Source organism: Phalacrocorax carbo, chromosome 2 (assembly GCF_963921805.1).
Source record: "Phalacrocorax carbo chromosome 2, bPhaCar2.1, whole genome shotgun sequence".
Lineage (NCBI taxonomy): Eukaryota > Metazoa > Chordata > Aves > Suliformes > Phalacrocoracidae > Phalacrocorax > Phalacrocorax carbo.
In genome coordinates this window covers 67,670,151-67,691,283 of record NC_087514.1, presented here as the reverse complement: position 1 = coordinate 67,691,283, position 21,133 = coordinate 67,670,151, and the positions used below count along the sequence as shown (strand labels likewise).

Genomic DNA, 21,133 nt, shown 5'->3' with positions numbered 1-21,133 from the left:
GGCTATACTCCATCTTCACTAGCATTAGCACCTTACACTTTTGAAAATTCACCGACTCAGTGAATCTGCAGGCAGCATTTGCCTCTTTGAAGTCAAATATACCTACTGAGGGGTTTAAGGAAAAGACACATTACCAATCAAAATAAAAACCAGTCCAAGAAAAGAGTGTACGTGGACAACATGACTGCCTGCTACTTCTTGAAGACAGAACAGGACTGTTATAAAATTGATTATTGCATCAGAGAGAAAAGCAGCAGCTACTCAGATTGAATCCCAAAGTCAGGTTCAGGAGCATATTGGATTCCATCGCAGGTTTCAAGTCTTTCCTTGAGCATAAGGCTATCACTCTGAACCTTTCAGATGGCTTAAATTCTTGTCTGGAAATTGGGTACAGCAGAGGTTTGACTTCATGTTTCTGTTTTAGACTAGTGTTCCTTTGTGGAACAAGACAAATCAGGTCCCTCCTATGGAGAGACCACAGATTTAGCTAAGTGACAATAGAACTGAAGTTAGAAACTGTTGGGCTTTTCCTTCTTTATTTTTAGCTATACTTTGTTCTTGCAAAAGGTAATGAGCATAAAACTAATGTACTTGCTACATAACTACTATCCCCAAAATGGAGGGGGCAATAGCCCTGTAGCTTCCACACATAGCCACCTCATCTCTGTTCTCTTGTGAAGAATTGCTTTTTAAATAAAGAACCTTGTTCTCCTTTAATCCTATATCCTCCACTTCTACTGTGTTCCAAGGATTCTGAGCACTTAATAGGATCAGACTTACATCAATGATTTTTCGTCTCTGATAAGACATTTAAAAGGAAGAAAAAAGTATAAGTAGACTAACGGAGAACCATGACAGAATCACACCTCTCTTAAAACAACAGAATTCCTTCTATGGAAGGATTAGCGTATTATCATGTATCCATTTAATCCTTCTCCAGAATGAAAAGGAAATAAACTAACCAGCACTGTTAATACCAGCTACAAAACTCCATTCTTCAAAATAATTCTCCAACTAAAGCAATTTTTTTTTGTGTTACAAAGCTGACTAGAAACAGGATTCCAAGGGCACAGAGCCCCAGATCAATTAAAAACAAACAGAAGAGTACATGTACCTCAATATCTTCTTTATATTTTAATAAGGAGGCATCCATTATGTATTTCAAGGAGAAATTCTCAGAGTCAACATCAAAGTGATGCCCAGTTACTTGTGCAATTCTTTCCCAGTGTCGTGACATCATTGCCTAGAAAAGTACACAGGAATTAGGAAAGATTTTTAAAAAGTGCATTGTTTTTAAGACTAGAATGATGGCATACTTTTGCACTGCATCTGTTAAACAAATAGAAGAGTTCTGATTTCCATTCAATTGAAAGCATTACAGAATCACAGAATCACAGAATCAAATCACAATATGAAGTATTTTGTTTTATTTCTCTGTAACTAAGAGTAACTAGATTTTTGCCATAAATATAGCTGCTTTTAACTATAAAAAAAGAATTACGCAAAGCATCTTAGAGTCATACAACAGCCTTCAATAAAGTTTTTCAAGTGAATCTTATCTCCAAATTATTATGCTGAACATACTTTGTTTGCCATCATTTCAAGTAAAGGACAGCTTTCTGCGAAGTCATCGATTTTTTTTTTCAGGTCTTGAAAAGCTTGCCATTCCTTCAATGCTTTCGGTAACTTACGGATTCTTTTAAAAGCACAAAAAAGAAGTAATTTTATTCTTAATAATCACAGTCCACCATTTAATATTACAACATATTCTAATTTTTCAACCAATGGACCAGTAAATAAAAATCCAGTTGCAAGCTGGCAATTTAATATATAGCTGATGGTTTCTGACTGCAGGCATGAAACACTGCTAAAGACAGCAAAAATCACACTAGAATGGTTTGGTTTCTATTTCAGTTTTAATTAAATTAGGTTAATTTCATGTGCAAACCCATGTCCGAACTTAAGCTTTTGCAGTATCATTGTTTTATGAAAAATTTGCAAATGTACCCGACTTTGTAAAGGGGAAAAGGATTAAACATTAGATATTTTTTTCAAGCAAAGTGAAGTACATCTACACCAAAACCTGACCCTCTTGCACACAGAAAAATACTTCTGTTTCAGTCAAACAAGTCCTATTTTTTGCCTAGTTTAGACAAAAGATATTTAAAGAAAAATCTTCCTTCATGCACAATTTCAAGGTGAAAAAAAATTGAAAACTAAGAATCTCTTGTACTGTGAATTGTCACAGCTCCACTTGCTTCTAACAAGTCATGCCAATTTTCATCTTCCAAAGCTATGGACCAAAGACTGATGGCAGTTCTGTCACATCTCAATGGCAGAAACAAAAAGCTGCATAAAACCAACCTATAATGAAAAATTATTTCAAAGAAATTCTCCATTTTTCACAGCTCAAAGTCAGACAGATCTGTCACACAACACTGAACCATGTGTGAATTCTTCACTGCTTGCTGGTAAGAGGTAGATGAACATATGCATGCTGTCATGGCACTGCAATAATGTCTGTAGCCCATCCTGATTCCAACAATAGATAGTATTAAATATGCTAAAGAAAAGCATTGCAGAATGGAAAATTATATTCTGCCATGTACGGATAAAGCTTTTAGAGGCAGTTCCCAGCTACTTTTAACCTGAGGCACAAGTAACATTCTTACAAACTTTAACTTAGGCTGGCAATTGGAAATGAGATCGCTTAGCCTGGTAATGAAAACTGATAATTTTTTATATGGGTACCTTTTTTCTTTCCCTTGGTCTCAGCAATATCTTCTAACAGCAAATTCCATGAGTTACATACATACTATGTTAAAAAAATACTCCATCGATCAGGTTTAAATTTCCTTCTTAAATTTCCTGGACATTCTTTTTACACTATATTACTATAAAACATAAAGGCAAACTTCTCTTTAACTGTTATTATAAACTTCTATAATGTTCTTTATCACATGTTTTTTCTAAATATTTATCCTTTTTATATCTTTTTTAATTGATCTATTTTCACCTAGTTATTTTCTTGATTCTTCTTTCCATGATTCCTGGTTTTCTATTATATTACTATTTTTAAAAGGGTAGCAAAAAAAGAACATTACAGTAAAGAACTATGCATATCTTTACAACTACACTAAAACACTAATTGTATTTCCAGTACTCCTGCTCCTTTCGTAACACAGCATACCAACTTAGTTATTTCTGTGGGTACTCCCTGCACACTGTTTATATTTCTCCAGCTTTATGCAATAATGCTAGCAAGCCTGCCAAAGGAGGGATAGCATTTGGTTAGACTTCTAAAAAAAACATTTACCACCTATTGATGGTCACCTTGCTCCAAATATAGCTCAAAACTTAAGAGGAAAAGAAAGTCATATGTGAAATAAAAAGGGAAACAAGTAACTTTCAAAACTGTTGTCATGCAATGGCTTCCTTCAGAATTCCAGGAAAAGAAAGCATATAGTCCTACCAACCTGTAAAATATAATTAACTATAAAAAAATGATTATGCATATTCCATAGTTCTACTGAAATGATACCAAGACTTATAGATATCGTCCAAATGCAGAAGTATATATATCTTGCATACCTTCATTTTTACTATTATTTTTTTTAAAATGAGGTGTTTTTTTAAATTAGTAACTAGAACACAGTTCACTCAGTTTTTTCCAGAAAAAGAAGAAAATCTCCACCTTACTCCTTCTGTGTGTACAGAAATGGACCCTGCTAAAACGGTTTATACAAAAGTCAGAGAGAAAACAGACAGTTCACATCTTTTTTTCCAATCGATATGCACAGGATAAAAATATTGCACATTTATTCTCAAACTTTTGCGTGTAGTTTGGTTCTCATGTATGTTTTGTAATTCCCATTAAGAGCAAAACATAGGCTGGTACCGGTAACTACCCTGAAGGAACGGATGCGCAGAACACTTAAGACCTACATATAGACTCTCCACTTTTGCATGTAACAAAATGCCCCTTTTCTAGCAATTTTGGCCATGCTCCAGTGCCAGGAATCAGAATTCAAAGAAAGCTGCCAAAGGGGAAACAATCCAAGTCCTGTTAGTCCATAAGCCCCTGCCTCTGAGAGAAGTAACAAGCTGGGTCAGGGAAGTCTTGCAGACCCAGGCATGGCTGTTGGAAAACGAAAGGTGCATCTTTACCAACACAGTAGAAAAATTCCTCTGACTTCAGCAAAGCATGGTTTCACCTAACAGTTATTTCACATGCAATGTGGAAAACATTCTTCCTCTCAAACCTCATAAATAACCCCTCCAAATTTAGTGTGGCTACCTACCCTTGTTGAAATAGCAATTTCAATCTATACAAGTTAATCAAAATTCTGTCTGACATCATGGACAATCAGCTGTAAACTAAATGACTGAGAAGGTAATATATGAAGATCAGTTATGAAGGTTATTTAGACTTACAACCACCTTGCCACAGGTTTATGCACCTTACTCATTAAATAAGCTACAACCTACCATGTCAGTATATGCCAGCAAGCCTAAAGTGACTCACAGAATGAGCTAAGTATGGTCACACAGTAGCTGCATATTGCACCACAGTCTGCAACTATTGCAGCTGTACTGAGCGCTTGAGCAAGCCTGAGATAAACCAGCAGACTTTTGCCCCTCAGGGCAGTTTTCGCAAGGTTATTAACACAGAAAGCTGAGAAATAACAGCTGTATGCACTTCAACAAATAAGAAATTACCTCTTTTGAAAATCCAGAAGTTCATTGTTAATTTTTTCAATATTTAAATCATTCCAAAGTATTTCATTGTATCCTTCAATATTAGCAGTAACTGAATTATAAAGACTGTAAAGTTTCTGAAGCAATGAAAGCTCACGTTTAATTTTGTGCAGTTCAGGATACTCTGTTTCAAATTTTAAAAGAAGAAATTTGTGAATGTTAATTAGGTACAACTGTATTCATGAACATCAAATCCACATATTTCTAAAACTGGTATTTAATTAATGTCTTAAATCAGACTTGCAATCTTTTAGATAGTATCTAGTAAGACAAACTTTTCCAGTTACATTACATAAGAACATCAGATTTTGATGCACAGGAATTGTTTAGATTGCTGAGATTTTTGTAAGTGTACTTCTATAACAGTAGACATAATCTTATATGGGAGGTGCTGCACCGATCTCTGTGAGGAAGATAATGTTGAAAAAGTAGTTGAAATAGCAAAGGAATGTACTATAATTTTATACAAGAGCTAAAATATCCCCCATCACAATTTGCACTATTTACTTAACAAGTTGAGGTTGGGGGTGGGGGGTGTGCTTTCAAAATAAAAATACAGAACATGTTACACAATAAAAGTATTTTAAATGGACCTCCTTAACTGAAATATTTTGTTTAGCTTCTCTCATATCTTTGGGAATTCCTAGTTAAATATAACATGATTATTGCATATGTCTTCAGACATGAAAATGTACTGAATTTAGTATGTACAAATTAAAGTGCCGTACAAATTGAAGTATGTACAAATTAAAGTGCTGTAACTTTAATTCTCACTATGGTCTTCCAAATTTGAAGTGTGTCTGACTAGGAGGCATAAGGATGTTACAGATCAGTTGCACAACCCAAGGGAATTCATTATATATCTGGAGCAGGGACAACTTGAGTACTTCAGCAACATGTTTCCCAAATTTGGACATGGAAGAATACAGAGAGGAGATGTACTTATCTCTGAACAGAAAAAGCAAGAGAGCTAAGCAGCTGGACCCTGAAGTACATGGAACAGTGCAATATTTGTCCACCTGACGTTTATGTATGTACAGACTGAGAGCCAGTTTCACATAGCTGCTTTTCATAAGAAAGACAATATAATTTACTGAAAGGAATTTTTCTACAATGAACCCAGCACTGAACACATTTAGTAGGACCCACAAGTAAAATTTAATAGCCTAGGACCAGGTATCCATATCCCCTGAGAAGCTACCTGTAACAGGAAGACCAAATAATTCCTCCCCACCAGAAAGAGAGATATACTTCCTCCATAGTTCATCAAATTTGGCTTGAAAGATCTGTAATCTGTCACTTGCTTCATGGGGAGGAATATTTTCCTCACCAGGGCCCCTGTAAAAAAACAAAACAAATTCAGTGCAAGTATCAACCATACAGGCTTCACAGAGAAGCACAACAGAACCCAGACCTTACTTACTGAACAGTATTTAGTATTTTCTAACATGTTTTCTAGACACTAAAAGAGAAAATGCAAAGTATATTCAGTATCCCAACATTACCTATTGAGTAGTCCCTGAAAGAAAGCCCCATTTACTTTCTACATAAAATTCATCTGGGTTACCATACATATTACAAAGAGCTAAAAAGATGTACAGATATTTTGTCTTTGTTATTTTTCATTCCTTTTCTTCTGTAAAATACATTTTAATTGTTGGGTTGGTTGTTTTTCTTTCATTTATACTCTTAAAAAGGGAAAGACAGCAGGTATATAATTCAGGTGGTAGCTTGTACTAGAACCATAATTGAGCACTCAGAAAAATAACAGAAAAATATGATTTTGCCCTAAGGAGTACATCTCAGCTGGAGGACTGGGTGTAATCCCCAGCTCTCATGTCTGGGACCACTTCTTGGCTGCATCATAATATTTTGGGATGAGAACTGTTAGTATGTCATCTGTTGTGCCATGGTTATTTCTAGAAAGAAATACAGGCACATGGGCATGAGAGAGCAGCGCAGGCTGGCTGCTTGGCAGGGAAAATGGAACCAGGAGATGAAAGCAATAACATGGTCAACAAAGGCAGCCAGGGCATGGTCCCATAGTACCTGAACAAGGAGAGAAGGGCAGGCGTGGGAATGTTAGTCAGGTTCAAATGAGAGTCCAGATATTTAGACAAGTCCACAATAATTACACAGGACCAAAGTCAAGCAGGGAAAGTGAGTCAGTAAGTCAGGGTCAGGAGCAGGTCTAGTGAAGGTAACCATGATGAGACACAGTCCAGCAGTTACCAGGCTGTTCTCAGATAAGGCTGAGAAGTGAGTATGTGCGTTGGGGTCCAGGTTCAGCTCAGTAGGGTCCATGGCCAGGCACAGGCATGGCTGTGATAGCGCTGGAGCTGTAGGTCAGAGGGCCAAGCAGTGAAGTCTCAGTGTAAAAGCAAATCCCACAGGAAGGAGTGTCAGCCTTCCTGAGGCCTCTCAGCAGAGCTGCATAGGAGTGCTCTGACCCCAAAGGAAAGGGGAAGCCCTCAGATGCACTAGATTTATGTTGGCCCTGAGCCCAGGCAGCTGAACCTCCAGGAGGCAGTATGTTTTCAGGGTCCCTACAGCTGGTAGCAGCCACAGGGTGTTTCCATGAATTCCTCTGGACAACTCTGAGAGCAGAACCACAGGCAGCACTATGCATGCACCCACATTCGCAACTTGGTGCTCTGGCAGGTTGCTTTTAGGTGCAAATTCACCCTCTGTCTACAGCCAAAGTCTTGAAGCTTGCGCTCAAATGCACTGCTAGTGTGCCTTCAAGAAGTTTCACTCCTGGTGAAGCCAAGGTTGAAGCCAAACACACAGCTACCATTTGGACCACCCTGCTTGTAAGACCAATGCAAAAGCATCTGTCCTAGGAGAACAGTACATATCTTCCAAGGCCCTCCAGGAGTGTGTGCTCTATGTGTGCACTGAATTCTGTTCATAACAGCAAGGCAGTCTGCAGAGGCTCTACATAAAGCTGCTGCACACTGCCCACAGGCTATAGGTGTGCAGTGCATGCCTAGGGTCAGCTGCTGATGTGAACTTCAATGCCAAAAACCATACACAGTGCATGTATTGTCCTAGAACCATAACAGATCACAGGAAACCATATTCCGGTCTTTCCTTCTTAGCTGCTAATGTAGAAGTGTCCAATGAAGCACACATACCCCACAATCCAAATAAAAAAAAAGCCACAGCAAACTTAGAAGTAAGACTGAGTAAGACTCGGTGAACTTAGAAACACACAGAACTGGACTCTCCAGTCACATCCAAGGCACTACTTACATACTTAATACTAAATATCTGCTTAAGTGCTTTTCTAGGTTTAGAACCCCCCAAAAAATTTAAATTCAGCTCTGGGTGAGAATTTGATGGTTTTTTTCCCCCCAGCCTATTAACTCTTCTGGAATTTCACTGACTCCAGCCTTGAAATTATGGTAATGAATCTGCGACAGTAAGGGTAACTGCCCATCTTATATTATCCTGAAATCAGGCTTTTATCTCAGATGTCATATAGACATTGAGGCTGTGCTGTGCTTATTTTCTGGAACCCTTCCAATACACCATTTTTGAACAATCACTAATGAAACATAACTGTATTGCACCACAGGCCACCTACTTTTCATCATAATCTTTGTAAAATTCTGCAGTATCAATCTGGAACTTTTGGACATCACTCAGTAAATCTGTTTTCATGTTTGGCTGTACCTTCAGCAACAAGTCCTCAACCTGCAGTGCCTACATGTAGACAAAGAGAAAAAAAAGGTGTAAAAGTTGCAGGAAAAAAAGCACGGAGTTTTAAGTAAGAAAATAGTTTTGTTCTGCATGTCAACATTAAAAAGTCTGACAATAACTTTGCTATATATATAATTTGAGAAATAATACAGCTATGATACCTGTCTGTTTAGGTTCTTCCAGGCATAAGCCAATCCATCAACTCTTTCTGTATTACCATCTTGAAAGAGAAGATTGTACTTATGAAGCACAGAATAAGATTCTTCTATAGGTCCAACTGTCATGTCAATTTTAATCTCATTCTCTCGAATTTCCTTTAGCGCTTCCATTGCTCCGCGTACATCGTCAAGGTCATGGATAGGTCTGCTTAACCTCTTGCTAACATTTTCAATGAATGCATAAATTTCATCCATGTCTGTGGCAGACTTATTATTCAAAGCTAATCCAAATGTTCTTTGTCTTGAGCGGCATTCCTGAATTAGGGCTATTTTCAATGACTCTGTCATGATATCTATTGATTCCAGCACACAGTGATTTGGCAGTTCTCTGATTTGCGTTTCTAATTGCTAAGACAAACACAAGTGTTCAGCTTTTAATTTCACTACAGTTTCTCTGAACAGTTAATTTTTATTAAAGATATAATACTTACAGAAAAGTATCTGATTTGAGTTTGGAATTCAGCCATTGTTGGTTTAGTATCTATAAATTCCCTTACTTTTTCCTCTGGATCCTATATAAGAGAAGTTCATTTTAATTATTATTTAGCATTGGTATGCTAAAGCTTCTAATCCTACCACGTGCCTGGACCCACCTCCTAACAAAGACAACTCCATCAGCCCAGATTCTCTTCTGCTTTGGAATCCTTATTACTGGAAAGATTTCCTAGCTTTAGTTTATCATTTTTGTGAAGAAATAGAAAAGCTGCTTTCAGCAGTGGTTGCTGAAGAAGAACTAGTCAGTTTAATATTCAGGAAGAGTTTTGTAGTCTGCAATTTCTCAGATTCTGCTAAATGATTTTTTTTTTACAACCTATGCAGTCATGATGCTGTGAGAAAGATGCACAAGTGTATGAGAGCATAAGCTTATTTACACTCCCAACATACTCTTTTGTTCTTCTGCTTTCTTCCTTAGGTTTAATTGGTAAAGAATGACAAGATCTAGTGAACACATGAGGAGACAGAGGAGGTACTATTGGTATATGGATTCTACTATGAAGCCAATGCTCCCTGCTGAGCACACAGTCTTATGCAACCCAAACCAGTTTATTTAGAATATTTCACAATACAGCAACATATTTTATTAAATATGTATAACCTTGTTCCAGATGCCTGAAAATTCAGAAAAGCTGTTCAGGAGATCCAATGCTTCAGTTTTGAGAGATAAAATAATTGTATTTAGTTGGATCACCACTTTGTTTACATCCTTATGCTCGACGATCTGTTTGTCTAAAGGTTTCAGCGCCACCATCCTGGTGAGTTTGCTCTCATCACCTAGCTCCACAGCAACAGCTTGTTCAATCTGGCATAAATTAAACAAGAAAAAGCATATGTCCGGTAGTTTTATATTTCTTTTTACATTATAGAATGCCCAACAATGCATACACAATAAATGCTTCTAAGAACAAAGTGCAGAGAAAGCATCCATCAGGAGATTCCTGGTTCTTAGCTTAGATTTTTACAGAGCTATAGTTCTAGTGTTAAAACTGGTTTTATAAAAAGTTGCCATGTGGAGCTCTATATTAATCGTCTCTGACATCTGTCAAATATGCTTCATATACCAGTACAGCTGTGCTGTTTCCTGCTCCTGCACAACTGCTCAGGTCATCCTGCTTGCTTTAGCGTAGAATTACAATCTATACCTATTCTTGGCCAAAAAAGCTCCTGTAGGCGGTGGGAGGTTGGCTGCTTGGAAATAAGTGAACAATTCTGCATGAGGAAACTGAATTCAACCCACTCCCTCCTAATTTATTTTTTTATCCTTTATTTGCAGGACTTCATGGGGTTTTTTCATTGAAATGAGCCAACCTGTTTTTCATGTCAGGTTGACAAAACAGGAAGATCATTTTTCAGCACAGATCTACATAGATCTGTATTTTGTTACCAGAGGAGACAATTAAGGCCATCTGACTACCACTACTGTGCATTTTTGTACGTCAACAAATTTCAGTTTCTATCTATACCTCAGACCTCCCCAAGGTTTTAGGGCTCATTTTAATACCAGTTAAAATATTTACATTGTATTTACTGTAGCACTATAGCTGCTGTATGCAGCCTGAAAGTTTAACTTAAAATACAGTTTTTGCCTGGGAAGACTGATAATAATTTATACTCAGCTAGTAGTACCCATGGATAATTCCAATTTTCACACATTATCTGCACTATCATCATCATCATCATACTTGAACAGTATATTTTAAAGATTTTTTTAAAGCAAATTTTTATTTTATTATTAGAAACCACCAAACATAAGGTTTATGAATTATTACTCATGTTCAGTTACTGGGTATAGAGATTAACAACTAGGCTTTCACTTAACAGGAGGATCCACCAGCTTACAAGTCAAAGTATTGGCACAGAACATATTCTTCTGAGATGAAGAAATGTTAACCAAAATAATAACAATTTAAAATAATCAACATAAAATACTCACCTGCTGCTGTTTATGATGTAAGTAAGCAAATTTCCACAGGGCGATATTTTTGGCTATTGATAATATGATATTTACTGCTTTGTTTACAGCACTCTAAAAACACCAAAACATTCACCTTGAGCACAGAGAAATATTATGACAAATTGGGGGGGGGGGGGGGGGGGGAGGGTGCTGGGGGCAGGCACAGAAAGGAGGGAAGGGATCCTTCAAACAATACCAAAATGGAAAAATTATACTTCTATCTTCACAGGAAATGTTCTAATAAGCATTAAGTAGGATCACCCAAAATACATTTTGTAAGGGGGAAGAGTACCCCATAAAGCTTTATCACAGTCCTTCTATGTTTATGTGGTTTTCAAACAAGTATATGAGACACCTTTATGAGCAGTAATTACAAATCACTGGGGATTGTAACTCAATTATAGCACTATTTCCCCTTAAACTGGTTAGAAACAGTTATTTATTAATAATAATAATAGTTTTCACGTTCTCATCAGAATGCCTGAACACATTAGTCTGAATTTGTGATAGTATTGTCTATAATCCATATGGGCAGCTATATAAATTATTATACAACTTCTTCTATCGATGGTATTTTAAAATGCACTTTTGTAGTCTGATTTCTTACTGACAACACCATGAAGGCTGCAAATGAAATCTGAGAAAGAATTCAACTACTGATTTTGACAGTGAAAATGCTAAATGAAAAGTCCAAAAATCAACACCATAAACAACTAATACCTTGTGAATAATTTCAGACATCACAGGAGATTGTAACTGTGTGTGTAAGAATTTTGCTGAATTAGTATAAGTTTAAAGGATTATTTAAATTTTTTCACAGTTTAGGGCCTCAGGCTGGTAATATTTTTCTTTACATTTCACTGCTGCAGAATGCTGATTCACAAATGATACTTTAAACTGATAACATCGTTTTATATTCTGAAAGAGTTTAAGGAGACCAGGAAGTCAAATCAGGCTGTATCAATGGCATTCATTTTTATTTTTGCATTCACTTTGAAACCTTTTCCCCTAAGTAGAGGTTTGTGAATGAGGGTTACTGAGCTTTTAGGAAAACACTTCCTTCTACAGGCCTGCATAACAAACCTGATCAGTGGCTTCATGTCCTTAGCACCCAGTGACTTTTAATCTTTTTTTCCCTTTCTTTAAGTTCTTAAATAAGGTTTTAATTTGCACATGTTGTTTTAAAACAATGCATTTATAAATGTTTTACCATAAATGACTGAGATGTGCAATTATATTGTTACCTGAATATCTTCAAGACTTGGTCTCAAAACAACATTTGGGATAGCCAGTTGAACTTCAGCTTTGAACAAAGGAACCCTCTGTGTCTCTACAAACTTGGTCATCTGATACCTGGAGTCAACAACATGTAATCGGTGTCTTAAGGACTCTAAAGCAATCTTCACGCCTAAACAAATACAAAATTTAAGTGAGGTTATTTTTCTTTACCACAATAAGTTTAGGAAAAAAAATTTAAAGTGATATGAAAAAATTGAACATATCTGAAAAAGACAGGCTCACATCTGACTAGAGAGTCAGTATTCTTCTGGCAAAGCTGTCCCATCAGATTATAGCAACAACAGGACAGGCATTCTTGGCAGCGTGTTTTCTGTTTCATGTCAAGATGTGTACAGGCATATGAATCCTGAAGAGTTAAAGGGAAATTCTCAGGAAAATAACCATATTATCCAGCATGTAAGTGAAATATCAAGTATCTGACTATGTTATAAAAGGTTACTTTTTACACTGGAGAGGTCTTACCTCCGGAGTTCTTCCGGCATCTGCTTTCAGCCTGTGCTTAAGAATATCTATCAGTTCATACACGGAGCATTCCACTTGCTGACTCTGTCTAGAAAAACAACCTTACAGTCACCCACACAGAATTAAACATAAAGAATATCCCTTGTTATTTGTCAGGCACACACCCCCAGTCCTACTGCACTGTGAAGAATCGTATGTGCAGGGAAATACCCTCATACTTTTCAGTTTGTTCCTATTGCTTGGGCATACGAAGAATGTAAGACATTAAGATATGGAGGCTACCAAGAAACCCATTTGTCAGACTGTTATATCTGATTTAACCAGACTTCATAATAATTAAAGAAAAAACTGTTATTTTCCAGCTGTAGTTAATAAAAGAGGATTATCATGATGATGCAGTAAGATAATCTGTGAAATCAGAATTAGTAAAAAAAAATAAATAGAAGGTATCTTATTTTGCACAATGAGCATAGACATCTTTTTGGAGACAAAATGAACAGCTATTCTGCTATAACTTGGAAAATAAGCATAAGCAAAAAAATTGCAGCACTGAGAGAATGGTAAGTCTTACATTAGCTAGCTAGCATTAAGCATCAAACAATTATGGGGATGAGATTGCAAGTCCTATCCATCTTCATTTTTCTTGATGATTAGAATGCTGTAAGAAGAAAAATACAAAATGCTAAACACTACTCTTGCAATTTTACACCTGCTGTGTTCAAGATACTTGGGAGTTTCTCCACTGCATCCTGAGACCACTATTTTGCTTTAGACTAGTAGTCTGTTGAAAAAATTTTCACAAGTAAACTCTCTATGCACAGAAAAGTAATACATAAAATAAATAATCCCTCCCAAATATGGCCCTGAAATCTGTGCAATTAGTAAACCTACTGAGACAGTTTGTGAGCAGCAGAGACAGCAAGCTTTTCTGTCTGTTCCAGGAATGAAAGCACATCTATAGGTTCATCTTCTGGCAAAATTATCAGAGCAGTGTTTGACATATCCTCCAGAATTCTTTCAATTCTGCATTCCAGAGTATCTGCCGCTTCCTTGACTACATAGTCCAACTCCCTCAGGGTACTATAAACGCTATCAATAACTAAACAAGGAAAACAAAATGAAAACAAATGATGCAAAATACAGACCTCTTAAATCACACACACATGCCCCCAGGTATTACAATAAAATGAGGATTTAATGGCAGTGAAATATGCAATTAAGGCCTGAAATAGAAACATGATGGACTTACTCTACTTTGGAGTCTTTAAAGGAAACCAATTTATAATATATAGTACCCTAGCCTTCAAAATATCTCTTTTTTGTATTGAAGAACATTGTAATGAAACGGGTCAACAAAATACAATGGAAAACAGAAAGGATACAACTGTCCAAAAATTACTTTGGTCCATCTACATACCTGCACAGTGAAATCCAGTACTATTATAATTGCAGTTAACTTATAAATTCAATAGTTAATATTCTTCTAGCCAAGATTACATACTGATCTTCTTTCATGTTATGAACTAACTTACTTTGGAAAGAAAGAAACTAAGTGCTTTAACAGATGTGTTTATAGACTAGGTAAATAGGACTTTTTCTGAGTAGACTGGAAAAATTATTTCTCTGTCTTTCATACTTTTCATTGCAAAGAAGAAGGAAATATGTCACCTGACACTCTTTGTCTTTGTATTTGTTACCACAAGACAGTGTCATTTGAATCACCAATACCATTTCTTACTCTACGTAGAAAGAAATCACTATGATATCTGAGACACAGCAGTGTGACAGTGGTGTTCAGCTGCTGATGCTTTAAGTGGAAAACATAATTTATCCCTATTAAGAAGTTAATGATGGAGCTTGTCTTTTTTATTGACTAAAACAGACAAATAATCCATCTGATTCCCTAGCCTTTTTTTTTAATATATTAATTAGGTGGTCCTAAATCCATTTTTTCGCCCTCCTGAGTTTTAGTCTAGAAGGCAACCATGGGCCCCCATACTTCCACATATGGATTAAGGCACTTAAGACATTAAGCTCGAGCACAGTGAATTCAGCACATCACTGGCAGGTCAGAGTTATTTTGTAAACACTGAACAAATTTTTAAGAGTCCAACGTGCATTCTGGGCATGTTAGACATTGCACATCTTCAAAAACATACGTTGTATTCAAGAAAAGCATTCACTTTGGGGGGTGATTCCACTTCAGCTGCAGCAGCAGGATACAAGAGGTACCCCAGATAGTCCTGCTGCATAACCTCTAGCTTGTCAAAAAAGGCCAGCTTCCACCAGAGCAAATCCTGGTCCAAAGAACCATTAAAACCTGAATTATAGCTATTCAGATACTTAACATAGTGCAGAAAGTACCTAAATGAATAAATAAATAAATAATATTGCAAAGACCTTCCTTATGATGTGTTACTAAACTATGCAAACCAAACACAAAAATTCATTTTAGAGCTATAAAAAAACCCAACCAACCAACCGACCAACCAAAAACCATAAAAAATACTTGCCATTGTTTTTTTGTGCTCTGGTCAGGCAAAGGTCAAGTAAACCTAAAAGGTGACCCGCCCTGCCTTAAGCCTTAGAGCCCCGTGCACTGGTGCCACATGGCAGAGTCACAAATGAACAGCTGCACAAACCCGTGCCCTATTTCACTTTCGGAACAGCTGCATCTGTTCCAGTTTATCTTATTGCTTTTCATTTTGAAGAAGAAAAGTGAAAGCCTAACACCAACCTACTTCAGCTGAAAACTGATTTACAAGCATGTTTTCCCCTCATATAGATGGAGTGCTCTTCCTAAAACCAACAAGGAAATATCTGGGAGGTACCACATAACAGCATCAACAGTTCACAACTTCTTTTCCTACTACATACACTTATTGATGTTTGAAGAAGTCCATGACAGCTGTATCAGGCCTGGTGTAAGGGCATCCTCAACCTGTCCTATGAATGGTTTCATCAGTGGTTTCAGCACAACAGGAACCCCATTCAGACACTCTTTGTAATTGATCAACAGATTCTGGAGTCTGCAAGACATGATCATGTTTAGAATGTGCTTAATTCAGATATTTGAAACATACAGAAGTTTGGACATGTTTTCTGTTAATAAGATTTGCAAGTTCTGATCCCATGTTAAAACTAAGAACTCTTCCCTCAAACTAAGCCTCGTTCTCCCCACTAACAGCAGAACCGGACTGGGGAAATAAGCACCTCCAGCAAAGTGACTGTGATCAATTCCAAGAAACTCTCTTCCAAGGAAAATTAATTGCAATAAAAAACCAGGACATTGAAAACAGTATTTTTGTTCCCTTCTTCCTATCTCACAAGTCATGGTATGAAATTACACTGCTTATAAAAAAAGCAACATTCAAACCACTTAGGACACCAAATCCCAAAGAAAAAGAGGCCAAATTCTGAATCAAGACTTACCAATATAGTTCCATGAAAATGGAGCTACACAATGAAGCTGCATAAACAAGAATTAGAAGCAAACACAACTCAGAAGTCAAAGATACAAAAGGGGTTCCTTACAAAAACTGCTGCTGCAAAAAAAAAGTGTAATAGCTGTGTTCTGTGCCAGATTAAAACCATGACTTTAAACATCATTACAACTCTATACTGAGATAACTCATTTGCAATATACCCAGAAGCGTTCTTCCTGTGTTGCTTAAGCAAAAATCTAAAGTCTCTGAATATTTATTCTTTGGCTGGGGATTCAGTCTGAAGTCATTTTTAGAATAGAAAGTAAGTTTGGATATTTTTTTATTGCAAACATTTTCTGTACTTTTTTGTTTCTCTTGGATGGCAAAAGTTGGGGCTGTTGATTTTTAGAGGACTGTAGCACATCGAGTTTGCCTTGCACATTAGAAATGTTTGTCCTAAAACACTCTATGGATAATTAATGAAAAATGTCACATTATAAGAACGAAAGACTGAAAGCTTTAACAATAGAAAATGGCAGGAGGGGTTGAATTCAAGTGTTTATGAAACTTCTTGAACTTTGTCTCTTTTTGTCCGCTTCTATTTAAAAATTATCTAAAGAACACTCCTCACAAAGGATGACCTTTTTAAGACCTATCATCCTTGCTTAGAGTTAGAGAATTAAAAATCAGTATCCCTGAGAATGAAAAGAACTCTTCCAGCATAGAATTGGACTGTTACAAGAAGCAGAAAGAAATTATTCAAAATCAGCAAAAGTTATTTCAGATATTCAACATGAAGAGCATATTATAACTTGGGTGATGTATTACCTATACAAATGTTTGGGTTGTACCTTAATCAAGCGGTAAATTCAAGCTTGTTTTTCTAACACAAAAAAGCTTTGGATGTTAACTGTAATATTTTGGAGTGTAATCCCTTTGTTAGAGTGCATAGATGACTGAGAAGTACCTAGAAGCCCCACTTACAGAGCAGCTGTTGCAGTAACAAAACAAAAGAATGTAGGCATTTTCTAGTAATGAGGTATTTGTGGAGACAGACACAACTACATGTTTCCAGTATTACTATGGAAATGCAGGGGAAATCAATTAAATTTCAATTAAACTCCATCAAAGAGAAAAATTACAAGAAATCAAAAGCATATGCAACAGATTCAAAGCTACAGATTCCCATCTGGAAATGAGAATCGAATCCAAAAAATGTTCACTCACTCCATTTGATGCCTTTTAATCTGTTCTTCATCTGCACACAAGCCAAGGACAATATCTGGAACTTCAAAATGCATTTTTTTCAGGTATTTTGTTTCATAAAGTACTTCCAGGACCACTGGGTCCAAGTTTACAAGTATTTCCTTCATGTAGCAGTACAGGGGGGAAAGAAAAGAAATAAAAAATAAGGCAGTAGTTTGGTAGTTACATGTAGCGTGATATAACTAGAACATAGAACAAGATGGAAATGACTGAAGAAGATTTTTAAAATGGATACCCATGTTTCTACACAGATCTTCATCCTCCTCTACAAATATCTGGATTTTCCAAAGTATTAATCAACTACTATATTACACTGATTTCAGTTTTGTGTGACTACTTCAGCGTGACCAAACCAGTTGGCTCCTGTGACTTCTTAAATTTAATTCTAGTTCTGCACCTACACCCTGTGGAAACTAATTTGCCTTTTCATCTGTTTCCATCGGTAGACTGGGGAGAAATGGTGTGAAGGTTGATCTCTTTACACTTTTGTGGGCACTAAAAGCTATTAAGATGCTAAATAAATTTGAAAACTAGGATCTAGTTGTCCATTATGGAATCATTAGTTTAAAAAATGCCACATTGTAATCATAATTTCTCTGCACTACAGCAGAAAAGATAATCTGTGAAGTAAGAATGGCAAGATTTTCTGTCTCAGCAAGCAGCTTTGAAAACAAATTCATGAATGATTGCAATATACTCAACACAGTGAAGTTAACCACTACAGAAAAGACCATGATCTAGTTAAAAAATCCTTCCTTGAGTAAAATTTTGGTTAATATGGGAAATAAAACATGAAACAATATCTAAAAAGATGTAGATAAATTAATAATAGATATGTATTTGCTAGGTACTGCCTCTTTTATTCCCTGAATGAGGCAGGAGCCTTAGGAAGAAGGGACATGATGAAGTCTGTACCACGAATATATAGAAAAAGGAAAAAAAATATATACCAATTCGAGTAGTTCATATTTTTAACCCCCTTAAGATTATTTTAATGCTATGCTTGTCTATCTGTGATATGATTAAAGCAGTAAGTGTAATACTAAACAATGCAACAGTAATACAAAGAATAAATCATATTTACCTTGGTTTCTGGGTGCCTGACAAGTAAGGAAGCACACAGAGCATTTCTAGCCTGGTCAGCAAACCTGCACCAGGCTCTATGATAAATAAATTCAAATTCCAAAAGAACTGCAGCCATTTTATTGTAGCTTTTAACAACGTTTTTCATTTCCAATGTCTGCCATTCAAGGGGGAGAAAAAAATGCAAACACCACTTAAACAATTCAGTGACTTTAACATAGTAGAAATGCCTTCCACTAGGCTTTTCCTCATCACCATCAAGAAAAGAAAACAAATAGAAAGCTTTAAGTTATCCTATTTTAGAGATAAGGTAAGACAGAGAAATAACACAAATAACATAACATAACATCCTGATTTTTCGCCCTGGTCTTGCTCATAAAACAAAGTCTATACTATGACCTACACAAGGCACCATTGTCCCATTGAGAAAGCTGTAAAATTACATTCTGAAGTGTGGCTAGTGTTTGAGGTTAAATATCTCAGTCCTCTTCATTACAGAGCACAGCAGGCAGAAGGCTCTAAGCTTAGATAGGTACATTGCCAACAGTGCTACTATCAGGATTAACATGAGTGAAGTCCCAGAAGGGACAAAAGTACCAGCCTAAGTCATCACCTTAATGTCTCAGGGGAAGTAACTGTCCTGAGGTGCAGAATAATAATGCTGCAAAAAGGAATTAAAATCCTGGAGCAAACACTAACACCAATCCTGTTGGATGAGCTTGAATACAAGTTGCTACTAAAGTGAGCTTAGGAGTATAAAAATAAATCATGTGTCTGTTAATAACGTGCTTGAAAGCTTAGCAGAAATCCTCCTCTGCTAATTTCCAACCTTGAGAAGCGTGGTTTTCTTTTTAAGGAATGTCATTGGATGGTCAATTTTTCTGTATAACTGCTGAGCCCACATAATCTTCCCTGTTACCTAAAACACAGAAGATATGAGGTTATATTTCCATTAACTTAAAAACAGTCAAGACACAAAGTCATTTTTCTCCCTCATTTATTTCATTCTTACTGGTGGTATATTACGTGGTATAGGTGGATTTTCTTTTTGCTTCTGGTAGAGTTTTTGAACAAACTCTAAATCTTGGCTGTACTGATGAAGGACAATGGTATATTTTTCACTAAGATCAATATGATTTTCTCCTATTTGTTCAAGCTTCATCAGAAGTCCCAGCATCTGTTCAGTCTAAAAAAGAGGATGGAGCATTTAGTCCAGAAGATGTTAATAGTTCGGAAAGTCATTGTGTATAAATTGTTTTTCTAGTTCATTATATAAGTTATGTAAGTTTGCAAGTTGTTTTCTAAGAAACACAGAAAACTCCATCCAGATGAGTTAGTGAATTTTACTTCTGTATTTTGTCCCATTTAGAATATATTTACCATACTGTGAACCAAGAAACTGCTACCAGTACAGTATACTGGAATATTTAAATTTTTCTGACTCTCAAATCATCACTCTTTTTTTCTGCCAACAGTTGTGGTTGAACACCTACACCCTTACTCATGCTTTATTAACATCTCATACAATGACCAGGGCCTGAACCAATGAACAGTATTGACATTAAGGTAACAGATGGCAGAAATTACACAGGAATAACTTAGAAATGCAACCGGAAGCATGGGGAACACCAGGATGAAGAAAGAAGATAAAATTCAGAAACTGGCAGCAAGTAACAGTGAACATTATCTTCCAACGCTTTTGCAAGTGACTTCTAGAACCCTTGTAATAGGTTTGATGTCCTCCTACATTATCTCAAGCAGCCACCAGCACAGTATAGAACACTGGCAGTAATAAAGGAGTTCAGTAGGAGCTGTGGGTACTTGGGTACTCAGCCTTTCTGAGCACCAGAACAAGGGATTTGCATTTGTAAAATTACTTACAGTTAGGGTCTTCTCAAACCAGGAATCCACAAATTCCTGTATGGATTCATACAATGCTGCAATTTGGTTCTTAAATTCAAGGTAATCTTTTTCAAACTAGAAAAGAGTAAAAGAAAAAAGAAAATAATCTATAGTGTTGCTTTCATTTCATAGAAAATTCTTTCCCTGAAGTTTTTATGGAATTTTCTTTATCTGCCCAGAACATGTGTCCAGCACTGAATTAAAGAGAACAGGGACACCGCCAGTAACAAAGGCATTTAGGTTCTAAGCAAAGCAAACAAAAATAAGAAGTGTTAGGTTATATGATTAAAGCCTCATCTTCATGAACACAAAGGAATACAGAGGAACAAGAACAGGCAGAGGAAATTAATAACCTCATCAGCGCAAACAGAACACACTCACCAGCTACTCCCAGCACTGCCACAGGAGAGCGCTCAGCTCAATGTCTAGGTATGCAAGCCATGAAGATGAGCAAACTGGCAGGCTCTCTAGAGACCTTATAGGTTAAAGGAGGTTATTGGCTAGGAGATAAGGGACTCATTACAGTTTACTAGGGAAGAGCATTTTGGAACTACACAAAACGT

General features: G+C 36.5%; 1 protein-coding gene across 1 annotated transcript in view; it reads right to left on the bottom strand.

Moving 5' to 3' along the window:
* The window catches only part of LOC104050918 (dynein axonemal heavy chain 5), a 178,554-nt gene that overhangs the window by 129,073 nt on the left and 28,348 nt on the right, over positions 1-21,133 (bottom strand). The window contains exons 15-33 of the mRNA XM_064443197.1: positions 20,550-20,645; positions 19,681-19,854; positions 19,498-19,587; positions 18,670-18,825; positions 17,547-17,686; positions 15,772-15,923; positions 13,786-13,993; positions 12,895-12,982; positions 12,655-12,778; positions 12,378-12,541; positions 11,113-11,205; positions 9,778-9,981; positions 9,113-9,193; positions 8,625-9,029; positions 8,348-8,466; positions 5,960-6,096; positions 4,720-4,882; positions 1,585-1,696; positions 1,115-1,243 (exon numbers count right to left, since the gene is read on the bottom strand). Coding sequence (XP_064299267.1) covers positions 1,115-1,243; positions 1,585-1,696; positions 4,720-4,882; positions 5,960-6,096; positions 8,348-8,466; positions 8,625-9,029; positions 9,113-9,193; positions 9,778-9,981; positions 11,113-11,205; positions 12,378-12,541; positions 12,655-12,778; positions 12,895-12,982; positions 13,786-13,993; positions 15,772-15,923; positions 17,547-17,686; positions 18,670-18,825; positions 19,498-19,587; positions 19,681-19,854; positions 20,550-20,645 — 2,835 coding nt within the window. The remainder of the gene's footprint in view (positions 1-1,114; positions 1,244-1,584; positions 1,697-4,719; positions 4,883-5,959; positions 6,097-8,347; positions 8,467-8,624; positions 9,030-9,112; positions 9,194-9,777; positions 9,982-11,112; positions 11,206-12,377; positions 12,542-12,654; positions 12,779-12,894; positions 12,983-13,785; positions 13,994-15,771; positions 15,924-17,546; positions 17,687-18,669; positions 18,826-19,497; positions 19,588-19,680; positions 19,855-20,549; positions 20,646-21,133) is intronic.